At 36.9% G+C, this 14,361-nt stretch overlaps 1 protein-coding gene across 1 annotated transcript in view; it reads right to left on the reverse strand.

Moving 5' to 3' along the window:
- Positions 1 to 14,361, reverse strand: part of LOC144444166 (tyrosine-protein kinase JAK2-like) — a 30,483-nt gene that overhangs the window by 12,129 nt on the left and 3,993 nt on the right. The window contains exons 2-8 of the mRNA XM_078133578.1: positions 11,296 to 12,115; positions 5,446 to 5,577; positions 4,624 to 4,781; positions 3,686 to 3,840; positions 2,571 to 2,696; positions 1,036 to 1,289; positions 205 to 405 (exon numbers count right to left, since the gene is read on the reverse strand). Coding sequence (XP_077989704.1) covers positions 205 to 405; positions 1,036 to 1,289; positions 2,571 to 2,696; positions 3,686 to 3,840; positions 4,624 to 4,781; positions 5,446 to 5,577; positions 11,296 to 12,115 — 1,846 coding nt within the window. The remainder of the gene's footprint in view (positions 1 to 204; positions 406 to 1,035; positions 1,290 to 2,570; positions 2,697 to 3,685; positions 3,841 to 4,623; positions 4,782 to 5,445; positions 5,578 to 11,295; positions 12,116 to 14,361) is intronic.

Consider the following 14,361-nt stretch of genomic DNA (forward strand, 5'->3'; position numbering starts at 1 on the left):
AAAAAGCTAAAATATGTGTAAAAAGTTTGTTTTTGTACGTACAATAATAACGATTTTACACATTTATTAATCTTTTGTACTTTTGTTGACTTTACAAACAGTAGTAGGAACTGAGCCATGATAAAATTGTTTTGTAAATCCAAAATCCAAAATCCAAAATAAATACCCAATCCTCATCCATATGGCCACTTTATCAGTCCTTACCAGGTATTCACAGGCCTGCGCTATTTGTATGACAGCCTTGAATAGATCAGGTGTTTGAATACGGTTGTTATTACGTAAATATTGACCAAGAGATCCAAACTTGACGTACTCCATAACAAGTGTATTTTGACGTACTCCCACAATTCCAACGATATGTGGATTCTCCAAAAACATAATCTTGTCAGCTGTTCTAAAAAATACCTAGGGTACAAAATAAAAAAACATTATGTTAATGATAAATGGTAAATACATGTATCCAAGATAAAAATACTGTCAATGGCAATGTGTACAACTGAAATTCTTCTTTCATGATTTTTCTAGTTAGGAAAGAGGCAGATGATTTGTTGCAAAAATTTTATTCATGTAAAAGTCATGAATAATAGAATTGTACAGATTTGTACTTTGGGCCAATAGCCATGAACTACAATAAATGACCTATCTATGACTTGACTTATACTGAAGGAAAAGGTTGGCTTTTACCTAGTCTAGTTCCTATACGACGCATTACGATTACTACGATCATCTACACTCACGTATACTACTCCCGCTGGGTGAAGGGTAAACAACGCATATCAGTAGTAATCCATCACAAATTGACATACAGTTGTAATTGGTTAGTTCCTTTAGACAATCGCTCATTGACCGAACTCCACCTCTCCAGTCTGAAACTAAAATCATGTGGGGATGCGATAACATCATCACGTTCATATAAACGCAGTCGAGGTAGCACAGATTGTTGTGCTAGAATAACGACTTCCCCTATACGTGAGTGGAGATGTTCGTAGTATTATCGTAACACATCATATAGGAACTAGACTATAAAATTTTTACCTCTTCAAGCTTCTTTTCATACTGTTTATTTGTTGTAAGACATTTGACGGCTACAGATTTGATGTTGTTTTCACTGTAAGTTCCTTTGTAAACTTTAGTGAATACTCCTTCTCCTTCCATGGGATGTCTTTCTTTCAGTAGATCCTTTTCCTGGATCCACACTCCACTGTCAGTGTTTTCCCGTCGATATCCAGGTTTTGGTGACCTCTGTATGTCGGGGATTTCACCTGATCTTCTCAAAAGCAAAGATTTATCTGAAAATATCAAAAATATATTTATATTATGTATGTGCTAATGTACAACTTTTTGGATCAAATTATGAGTGTTGCCATGGCCACAAGGCCACAAAAAAATGAAGATTTGTTTCTGGTCAGTGTGCGCATCACTTAAATACCCTCGAGTTGGTCTTTTTTTTCTCATGTTTGTCCAGCCCATGCAGTCTGCAGATCTGTTGGGAAACACAAAAATAACCCTACCTACTTCAGTGAAGACAACTGCAGAGCCAATCATGAACAAGCAAATGACATCTGCCCCACATACACACTTGCTCTAAAGTACTAAATAAAAAAGAACAGTAACTGCCATAAATAGTAGATTGAGTGACAGGTTTGTGAGAATTATGGGGAACCTGGGGAACCTTTTCAAGCATGTCTGAGATATGGTTTTGGACATGAAAACTGCGCCAACAAAATCGCTGCCAGGCAGCCATATCGGATTGTATCATGACAAAAATGGATATGCACATGTATGTCACAGAACACTGTCCTAATACCAACTTTGAATGAGATCTGTTCAAGCATGTCTGAGTTATGGCTTTGGACATGGAAAATTCGCAAACAGCCATATTGGATCGTATCACGACGAAAATGGATATGCACATGTATGTCATAGAACACTGTCCTAATACCAACTTTGAATTAGATCTGTTCAAGCATGTCAGAATTATGGCTTTAGACAGGGAAAAGGCGGCCATATTGGATCATATCATGAAACAAATTGACGTGCATATGTATGTCATTGTATGTTGCCCCTGTACAAAGTTTGAAAACAATCGGTCCAGGCATCTCCAAGAAACGGCTCTGGACGGACGGACGGACCGACCGACGCACGCATGGACAGACGGATGGAACCTAATCCATAAGTCCCCGTCCCGGACTTCGTCCGGCTGGGACTTATAAATTGCAAATGTGTGAAATGTTTGTTATTGTACGTACAATAATTTTTTTTTACACATTTGTTAGCTTTATGCAATGTATTGAGTTACAAACACAGACTTGGTCAATGTTGTGTTGCATTGATTTTTTCAAGAAGGAAGCCACAATAACATTCTTTTATAAAGTAAAAATCCAAAATAAATACCCAATCCTCATCCATATGGCCATTTTCAACTGAAAATTCACCCATTATTCTTGTTACCAACATTTGAACCATTTGGCAAGAAAGCTTTCCAAGAAGACACCTCAAATTTGGCAAAATGATCGGGGCTAAAGATGTTTTTATGTTGTTGTTTTTTGTATTTGGAAGATATATTTTACCTTTAGGTACAGGTGGCACACACTTCTTCAACTCCACAGGAAGGCATCGATTACTGACTTTATATTCGTCTATGAAGTGTTTCAGTGTTTTATGTTTTGGCTGGTCTGGTAAGCTGACTTCACCGTCTTTATGACAAAGAAATAGGATGACATTATGATCAACTGTTAAATTAATTAGTCATCAGGTTTAAACTGAATCCCGTAAGGGCAAAACCATAAATTGTTGGGCCTACACACATTGTTAGAATACATCATTCTAAACTCTAGCTGTACCACGTAATTGGAAAATAAATTATATGAAACTATACAAAATTTGAAGCTTGCATACTGAACATATTGCCTAATTAATTAAAAAATCATCAAATATTCATATTAACCATTAAGATTATAAGCTACATCAACAAGCTTTTAAAGGACACATGTATTTCTTTACCATCAAGGCATGTAGTAAAATTATCTGAAATTTAAAGCTTGCATTCTGAAGACATTGCCTAATTATCAAAAATGCAAATCACACATCACAATTAAAAATTATAGAAAAAGCTACATCAAACAAGAGTGAGTTGTTCTGGTTGATGTAAGTACCAAGTTATATGAAATTTGAAACTTGTATTCTTAAGATATAGCCTAATTACCGAAAATAATTTATTATGCAAATGTCTCATTAAAACTAAAAAACAGGCTTTATAGGATATGTGTGCTTTGTTATGATTGATGCCTGTGCCAAATTATATTGAATTTGAAGCATACATTAAGTTATAGCCTGATTACTAAAAACCATTATTTATGCAAATGATAATTAATGTTCATTAGATATTTACCAATATCTAAAATCAGTTCGGGAATTTGAAAATCTAATCAGGAAGATGTGTAGCCAGTTTCATTACAATTGATGCAGTAGTTTTTGAGATATTGTGTCCACAGAGAGACAGACACACGCACAGACAGACAGACAGACAGAAGCTTTACATAACCTCCCAATATAGGAGGTAAAAATGGCACTCAAGCAAAAAATACTTTCAAATAAAAGTTTTATTCTTATGCTGTTCAATTGAGTCATTTTCATGAATACATTGTATCCCTTTCCCCTTTTCCAAATTAAATTTCACAGTTACCTCTATTTACATCTACAGGGTAGTTCTTGATGGTATCATCGTAGGCCAGCATAAGACAAAATCCTCCCGGTTTAGTAGGGTCTGGGTTTTGACGTATAAGGTATGTGCCATCTGTCATTTCAGCTTGCTGCATTCTCTCACTAGCATGTGCACGCCTGAAATCATAAAAATGTTTCAAAATTAAATGACTCACAGATATTACATGTATGATGTACAAAAGTAGGCATCAACTGAGGGAAGAGTGTCTGAGGTACACATACAGTGTGCATGCCAAAGAATTGCTTCGACTGGGCTAGTAATTGAAAACATATAACAAAGTTTGAGTTGTGTACAATAGATGATTTTTTAATCTGTCCAATAAGTGTGGTATAAGTTCTATGTTTGTTTCTTAGCCAGTTTTGTCTTTTGGTGAACTTGTCCGGAAAAGTGTCTACAACTTTATTAAGAGAGTGGCAGACAGCAGCAATGTTTACGTACAGTCTGTTTATTCATGTGGTTCTCTCCAGTGCCGGCATTGGAGAGATATTCTCTATTGAATTTTTGTCATTACTTTGTATGCTTGTTCAACTCTTATTCAAACAAATAAATAATAATAAATTGGCTAATTCAGTGCTACATAGAGTCAGTTTTGGTGTTATATTGGTGTAGGGTTCCTGTGCTAGTACTAGTACACTAAGGTAATGAATAGTGACCACTGTATGCAAATTTAGGATACTAGTCCATATCATGTGACATGATCTTAGCCAATCACTGATGGGGATAATATAGTGGTGTTTTAAAATGAATGTTTAATAACTGGAAGAGAAATGCTTAGTCACATGCTATTACACACGGTTTGACATCAGGCCAGTTAATGAGAGAGAGGGGATCCTTAAATTGCACTGTAGGGTGGTGATGTGCAGACGAGGGCTTGTCTGTAATTGTACGGTACAACTTACGTCAATGGTCCATGGCATTTAGCTTCAGCCAGTCTAATTTGCATTGGTGATGCAGTGTCTTCACATAAACAATAGTAGTAATCTACCAGTAACTGATAGTAACCATCTAGTAAACTAACCAATGACTCCGCTTCATCCCAGTTCGCAGTTTCAAATTTCTGAAATTTTTTAAGGAACACAATGGATAGTTTGCCTTAAACAATCTGAGACATCCCCATGGCATTCCTTTCCCAAATTCGGCAAAATGTACCCAGCAATTTCAAGTTGTAGTCTTTGGACTAAAAATCACTTTTTAAGAACACAGACTATTTGACACTTATTGCCTGCCTAGCTATGAGGGCACTTGGTGACTTGCAGATGTCTTTTAACTCATGGCTGTTATGTAGCAACTATTCCCCTCTGCTTTCAGCCTCGGGGAATTAGTTGCTGCATAACTGCTACTGGGGGTATTAAACATCTGTTATTGTCCTCATTGCCAGGCAATAAATGTATAACACATCACATTCTTAGGCATTCTTTCCATAGTCAAAGAAAACCACTGATAGGGGGGTGGGGTGGGGTGGAAACTCTCCTGCAACATGTACATAAATAGTGCCCTAGGAAATAATAGAAAACAAGTGGTTCCCACTCTATGCTAATTGAGGTCACCATGGGTTACTAGTCCATACCATGTGACATTATCTAAGCCAATCAATGAAGGCTACGTGAAAATGATGTGTTTTAAATTGGGTTATTGGTATTATCATGTGACTACACCATAGGGCACTGGTTGGTCAGTTGTGGGGGTACTGAAAGAGTTTTACAGCCATACTGTATACTTACCACAGGCTCTCCTTTTCTTCTATTGATTTGTACCACTGTAGGTCTCTGGTTATAATCATTATCATTGCATGTTATCACAATGTCTGTGATATCACAGAAGTCAAATCTCAATATAATATCTTCTGTACCAGCCTGAAAGTTTAGTAATAGAAATAAAACAATGACTATTATAACTTACTACTGTATACAACAAATATGTCATGTCACTCATCAGCCCTAAATGGCCTTATCCTGACATGGCATACCCACATGTAACAGGCAAGGCTATGACCGAACCCATTGACATGAGAACCCAAGTGTGGCATACTTGGGGTATTTGTACGAGTGCTTGCAATGTTCTCTATGTTCATGAGCATGGAGTGAGTGAAAGTGCAGCAGAAAACACACACACACTCACTCTCTCTCTCTCTCTCACTCTCTCTCTCTCTCTCTCTCTCTCTCTCTCTCTCTCTCTCTCTCTCTCTCTCTCTCTCTCTCTCTCTCTCTCTCTCTCTCTCTCTCTCTCTCTCTCTCTCTCTCTCTCTCTCTCTCATTTTTCATGTCATCAAGTTTATATGCAGTTGGGGGTGGGGGTATAACAGATAATTTCTGTGCTAGAATAACGACTTTCTTTAATAGTTTAACTATCTTAAATATCACCAGGAAGGAGGGACAGTTTATTTTATTGTTTATATTATAAATCACATACATCATGGCTGTGTATCTACTGTACAAACCAGTGTTTACATGCACCAGTGAACATGCAGTCTATTTGTATTTGTATTACAGTGCAATACCGAAAATAACATTCTTTCACATCTGTATGCAAATGAGCACCTGTACATGTACATGTATACATGTATGGATGTTCCATACCCAGGATAACAGTGGACACAGTGTTCTATTACTTTCACAATCTGTTGTTTTGGACTAGGATACAATGGGTAACACTGAAGTACTTTCTCTCTATGTACTACACTCATTTACTAACAGCATTCACATCAAGTGTAAAAATATACTGTTTCAATTTGTTTATTTACAAGCCTGACATGTGGCTTTTGCAATGTGGTCAAATGAAACAGTATACTTTTACACTTGATATGGATGCTATAAATGATTGTTACATATGTACAGAAAATGCTTTACTTTGGTGTTGTGGGTTGTAATGTAATACTAAACCAGTCCCCATGCTTGTGCCAGAATGGGTGCTATATACAGTGTATAAGAATATTTGTACTGTGTTTTCTGCTGCGCAATATGACACAGCTACAGAAAACACTGCAATCACTTGTTCAAATAACAAACACTGGTAGTGGTACAATGTAGTGAAACCTGGTACAATGAATGGGGAACTGAGGCAGTACCACATTTACATGTTATACATGTACCACACTTACAAAACACTGAATAGGCAACGCTGGCATTACAAAATGACTGAAGAACATTTCATGTACTTACAACTCAGTAGTTGAAATTCTTTTTGTTTTATTTGTGTCAGGTTAAACATCACACTCACTCAGAATCAATGACATTTATAAAGGACACTTCCTTCGATTCTTTTTTTTTTCTTTTCATTTTATGATCATCAGACATCCTAGTTTCAGAAACTGTGAAGGAAGTGATGGGTTCAAGCCAATAACTCTTAGGAGTTTACTGTTTAGACAATGACCTCTGACCCACACAATGTCAAAGGTCAAAACATGAAGAGGAACTGGCCAACTTTGGTACATGTAGTTTTATTAATCGTGAAATAATATGTGGGAACTGTGTCTAATTCTTGTTGTCAAGGGGAATACAATCACTTATTACAATGTAGTTTACATCTGTTCACTGGACCCTTACGAGATTGTACATCATGTACATGTATGTGGTATACACATATCTTCCACCCCTTCCCCCCCCCACCTCCTAGGGGTTTGAGGTTGAGCTGGGTCGTAATAATCACATAGTAGCCTACATGTACATACACACTGTGCTTTTGAAACCCCCATCCCCACCCCCCACCCCCACACTATTTGAATCATGGAGACTTTTGATATGACTACATGATTATTACAACACAGCTCAACCTCAAACCTCCCAACCCACCCATATGCCCCCCCCCCCCCCCAAACACTAATCGACTCATTGAGACTTTTAATCTTGACTTTTTAAAGCATAAAAATAGAGGTTTGACCCCCCTCCTCATCCTGAACTATGAACAATTTGCTGAGACAGCATGTTTTTTTAATAAGGGCTGGAGACAACATTAGATGTAATTGGATATGATACCCTTATCAAAGCTGACCACACATCCCCACTGAGTGACACAATACATGATGTAGCAGCACACATGATGAATACACAGTCAGGTACTAAGACAAACACAGAGCAAGTGAAGTTTCGATGAAGACACACAACTTTACTCCATATCTACATCTGTGCTTATCTTAATAGTACCTGACTGTGTGTATGTGCTGCTATATATTGTGTCACTCACTTGGAATGAGTGGTCAGCTTTCATACGATCTCATATGCAATCCAAACTGAGCATGCTCAGATGCAAATGACTATGGGATTATCTGTGGTTATCGTAATACCTAATCTGGAGCTACTGATAAAATTAACCTCCCACAAAGATCAGGGTGACTATGAATTGATCATTCCTGGTTATAAACAATGTAACAATATTGTTTACAATGCTAATTGATTTAATTTATTATGACATTTCCCATGATGCAACATTCAACATGGCGGATTTGCAAGTTCCCTATTACTTCGAATGTTGCCTATACATACAATGTATACATGTACATGTTACATAGCTTGTAAAAAACGTGTATGACATGTCCTCTGCAAAGTGCTCATCAAGTATTTGGCAAACTGTGGCGGGCTGAATATAGGGATTAGTGGGAAAAATGCAGGTGTACGTTGTTTCTGCTTGTATACATTTACATATACAGATGATCTTACATCAAGTGGCAACACCTTATTGCCTCAATATTGTTATTTTATCATATAGTTATCAGTTTTTTTTGTACCTATGATGGTACACAGTGGGAGTGTAATACCAGCTAGTATTAAACAGAGTATTGGATAATGTACAATGTAGAATACATGACAATTATCTGAGACAGAGTGGAGACAGCCTACAGTGTACAAACACCATACACTTTAACTGTACAACTAAATACAGAATGGGGGTAAACCAGGATTGGTCATAACATTAACTGTGTCACCATATGACTCTGATTCGGTTTTGTGAATTGATAAGGCAGAACAGTCATAAGAAATGTAATTCACATGATGAATTATGCGGTAGAATTATGGAGAACAATAGGAAGGCACAAACCGTTAATTTACCAACAAAAATTTCTATTCAATAAATGTATTCTTATATTTCTATTTGTAATTTTGTAATTTTGTAATTTGTATATTTGTATTTGTAATCTAAAATGAAACTTGTTTTAGTGTACCGGTGTACAGGTGTTTTCAAAATTAAATGAATAGAATGTACATATTTTGTGTTCTTCTTGTGTTTTCAAATTTAATAAATGTGTATGTTTCCCTAGACATGATTTGTATGTAATTATGAGTCTGGTTGAAATTTCATTGTTTGCATCAAAATGCTGGTGCAGGCCAGGTGCAGGCCAGGCCAGGCCAGGTCAGGTATAGACTTAATTATATTTTGGATTCACATTTGGATCCAAAGATCTACCATTAGAATTCACAGCTCAATATTTAGCCAAAACTTTCAACACATACGCACTACTGTGCTGTACACACGGCTACAATCATGCTTGGACTTTGAGCCAAGATTTTGTTGTAGTTACACATTCAGAGCTTTAACCATTAAAACAGGATAAAACAGCACTCATAGTGTGGGGTTGGGCACAATTAGAATTGGTGTGAATTTCCGGCCTAAAATATGAGCGGAAGAAGGGATTTTACAACTATTTATAACAATGATTTCTCTCTGATGTTCCCCATCAAACATTATAATATACACCACTAAAATAGAATTCCAGTTATTCATGAATACAGTGAATTGCTGGTAGAAAATGACTGAACCTTACCATACCATTTAGTTGTTATATACCATGCTATATATGGTATAAACATCAGCCTACCACTATTGGTACAGGAGAAAAAAAACGACAACATATCTACACCTGATAAACATTTTAGCATCACTCAATGATGACTCCAACCCGGTGAAAGCATACAATTTGGGAGACATCCCTTACGACTGATGAGAAACACCAAAGTGAGAGTTTTGAAACAGCCATAGTCACCTTATATGACAGTGTTTTATTTAAGGGCGGTAAGTAGGTAAAATCTACCGGGGTTCCCACATCATTTTACCGGGGTTCCCCACCAAAATTATGATACATTGCATGGGAAGCACTACCAGTTTTACCTCTTTCCCCCTTTCTGTTACCGGGGTTCCCAAACCTTAGCAAAAACACTGTATGATGAATGAATCCAACAGGAATCCAAGGCTCTATCATGGTACCTTTCATCATCATCATTTTAAAAAGACAATCTGCACATATTACACATAAGCACATTGATATACTACCTACAGTGTATGTGTGGATATCAATAAGCAAATACAAATGTAACATTACCAGAATGATATCCCACTCTACACACAAAATGCTACTATTTTCTCATACGGATGTCTCTATCATCTTTTTTTTTTCATGTGCAACATTTTGAAAGTGCCTGTAGTTGTTCTGTGCACCCTGGCCAAGCATTGGCAAAACATTTTTTTTTGCTCGTGAACAGGATCTATTACCAATCACACTTCCACAGTATGTACAAGAACGAATATGAAATAGATGTGAAAAATGTGGCTCCTAGAACTGAAGACACTAATTTACATGGAGATTTTGAATAGAAAAGATAACTAATGGCACATTGCTGAGAAAAAATAACCTGACGACAGCTAATCAAAAATCTATAGCATATATAATCTAAAAAAAATTCTGTGGATACCTGACCTGGCCTGGCCTGCGCCTGGCTTGTATCTATGTTTTGTAACGACCGAAAATTCATGCATGGTGTACATGTACAATGGAGATGTTTATTTTTGGTACATTCAACTGACACTAGTTCTCAGTACAGTTTGTCATTTATAAACAACTACTCTTTGTCTAAACATACATGTACATGTAAACAATACAGTAACTCTATTACCAATCACACTTCCACTGCGTACAGCAGCCACTAAGAGATTACTATTATCTGATAAAATAACAACTGAGATGATGTTTCCACTTGATGGAATATCATTAATCACTGTAAAATGCTCAATGGGGTAGCGAGTTATTATATTACAGAGGTGAACAAATCATTTTGTGAACTGGTGGTCCCGGACCAGTGACTTAAATAGAATCCAGTTGTCCTGCTGAAAGGATTAGTGGTCCAAGGTCCCGCTAATGTGATATATTACATGTAAATCTTGCCTATGAATCTGTATATTCAGATGACTTTTTAACATAGTTATTGGCAGTAAGGTACTGGTCCGATGGACCAGACAAGGTAAAATTTGTGTGGTCCGCCCAAAAAAATCGCTAGTCCCAGACCCAGGACCAGTGGATTTGTTCACCCTGTATCATAAGCAGAACAACAAAGGACCTTTCAGACTAAGTAGACATTTGACCTAGTTTTTGAATCCACCTGGGTAGCAATACCGGCAGTAATAATAATGTTGGTTTTTATATAGCGCTTTCCCACTCTGTGCTCAAAGCGCTTTACAATTACAATGTACATTTGTATTATCCCTGGCACATGGATCTATAGTGACACAACGACCCTTTACTTCCTCAACTCCCTGGGGAGCATACATGTACAATCACAGTCCTTCTATCATGAGAATGAACTAACCTGCTGTCCATATATGACTGTGATTCCGTTATCTCCACTCACGTTGATTTCTTCTCTTCCTGGTCCTTCACTAATGAACACTTCGTTGTACAAACTAGCATTCTTACATTCAAATTGTTGGATATATTTCATCTTGAGTTCCACGACTTGCCACTGCTGTTCAGCGCATGCTTTCAGTCCTTCTTTTAACCGTTTCTTCATCACTTTTGTTTTATGAGGCCATGACAGCCGTGGTGGGATAACCTTTGGCAGGAATAACTTATAGTCATATTTCTTTAAGAGTTGTTTAGCATCTATACCCTCCTCCTTACAAATCCTCGCCATGTCCATGACGGCCATTCCTAATATCTCTTCATCCTTGAAGGTCTCCCATATACTACTGGAGTTCAGGAAATCGTTCTTACACTGGAGAAAATAGTACTCGTGGGCAACTTTTCCCATGGGAATATTTTCGCTATCCCTCTGCAACTGGAATCTGAGACGGAAAACTAGCTCCATAGGTCGTTTGATTATTTTATTTGGACTCAACCATGTCTTCAAATCTTTGGTAGCAAGTCGAAACAAGTTAAAATCTCTGTTGGATATTTTTTGATCTTCATCAATGTTCAGTTCTTGTGCGATTCTACAGCAAATTTCTTCAGCTCTTATATTTTCTTCCTTAAAAATGAATGTTTGTCCTGTGTATGTTGTGACAGAAAGCTGAGATACTCCTAAAGGCTGATAGGTCGCCATTTTGATTTCAACTGTGCAGGTCTTAACAATGTAGTGTACTTCAATATCTTGAGACTTATAGTTATATTGACACACAGCATTAGGTTGTCTGTGAAAGTAAGAAAGAAAAATGTAGCATTATTAAGAAGCAACCATCGAAAAGCTGTAATCAACAGCACATGATTTAGCCTGTTTATTTGCTTAATCTGCGCTACCCGCATTAGATACAGCATCAGTTTGCACATGTTTAGCTCCTACTTGGGTATCATTCTTAGATTCTGTGTTTACCAGAATGTGCCATCCCATCAAATTTCAACCCCATTCATTGTGTTTACCAGAATGTGCCATCCCATCGAATTTCAACCCCATTCACTGTGTTTACCAGAATGTGCCATCCCATCGAATTTCAACCCCATTCACTGTGTTTACCAGAATGTGCCATCCCATCAAATTTTAACCCCATTCACTGAGTACATGTAAGTGTTGAGATGCCAGGATTTCATCAAATATCATGTTTTAGACCTAACTGGCATATCAACAATGGAGTCATCTTATGTTGAACAATTCTCAATCAATATAGCCCATGGAACATCCAAACCAAAATTCAGCACTCAGTACATGTAGGTGTTGAGATGCCAGGTTTTCACCAAGTATCATGTTTGTAGACGTAATTTGCATATCAACAAGAAAGTAATCTTATTTTAACATTTTTCATTTTTTATTTGTAAATTTTGTTGAACAATACCCACTCACTTTAATGAATTAATTTTTTGACTAAAAATAACATTTTTTGACCGAATTTGTACATCACGGGTAGTTGAAAATTCTTCATCTAGACATCCTGCAATACATACATGTACATGTACACATAGCTTCCAATTTTCAAAACAAACTGCTACATACATGCTAAACATCCCCACCAATTTTCAGACAAATTCGCTTATTAGTTTTGAAGTTTCACTATTTAAGTCAAAATTTTAAAACTGAAAAATCATAATGGAACCCTGTGACTCAAAAGTACTCTTTCTGCTGTTTCCTGTGTTTGACAGAATGGTCAAATAAAGTACAAATGGTTGACATAGTTCCCAATGACATTTGCAACATATTACAAAACATACCGAAAACCTGGAAATTTTCACAAAAGGCTTACACTTACAGGTAAAACATCGAGGGATCGCCGAATGATTGTACGTACATGGATCATACACATTTTATATTTCCTAACAACTATTTAGTTTAAGAAACAGGCTTTCCTCATACCACTCATTGCAAATATAAACAACACCACATTCCTGCCAACAAGCAGGCACTGTATGTGCACACACACATGTACATACAGGTATCACTTGTCACTTTGAATCAATACAGTCATTTGTACGTGTCAAAATCTGAGCCTGCAATGTGATGACTTTCAATAGCTTGATTGTTCCAAGGAGATGCATGTGTGTCTGTGTATCAGTAGGGGTCAGATGGTGTTGTTTATAGTTGTATTGAGTGGGCTGAGGAAATCCTGTTTTTTATCTATCTAAATTGTTCTTAGGAAACATAAAATGATGTATGATACACAGAGTCGTTCAGCAATCCCTCCATGTTTTACCTATATTTTGAAATTCACTTCTTTTGCTGGATAACAAATGCCAAAATAAGCAGTGTTTACAACAATAAACTGCCTTCTTGTACATGAACACAATGTACCAGTCTGGTAATCAGTAAAAATTAGTCTTTGAAAACTACCTGAAAACTGTCAAATCTATACATTTTGAGTAGCAAAAATATCTACATGTAGGTTTACAGCAGAAGGGAGTTATGTACATGTACATACAAAAAGACAAATACTTCGGATTGGGTAATCTACATGTAGTGTACTCTACCCTCTCTGAGTGTGTTGATGCTGCTCTGGCTGTCTAGGAAGCAGTTACCGATGACTTGATTTTAGTTGTCTGTCCAGTAGGCTGAAGTATCACTTCTCGTTGTTGACCCGAACACTAGACTCATTACAATATGTAACTCAATGAAAGTGCCAGACACAACAAGTACACATCATTCAACTATACATGTAACTGGTACATTAAAAACACAACATATTGTAATAAATATCAAAGCTGCATCTGTAAAAAACACTTTCAATACATAATATGCATGTAATAGCATATTTAATGGTAACAGGACAAGCTGTTACCAGCTACAATGTAACCTGTATACAACATGTATTATGTAAGTATAATTGGACAAGTGTACACATGTTGGAAGGGCCTCTCTCCAAAGTCTACTGTATTATATGGTGTACATTTAATTCATGGTCTACCATACAAATCTGCTTTGTCCTAAGGGGTTCATTACATTCCACAACCCACA

The sequence above is a fragment of the Glandiceps talaboti genome, chromosome 13 (genome assembly GCF_964340395.1).
Source record: "Glandiceps talaboti chromosome 13, keGlaTala1.1, whole genome shotgun sequence".
Taxonomy (NCBI): domain Eukaryota; kingdom Metazoa; phylum Hemichordata; class Enteropneusta; family Spengelidae; genus Glandiceps; species Glandiceps talaboti.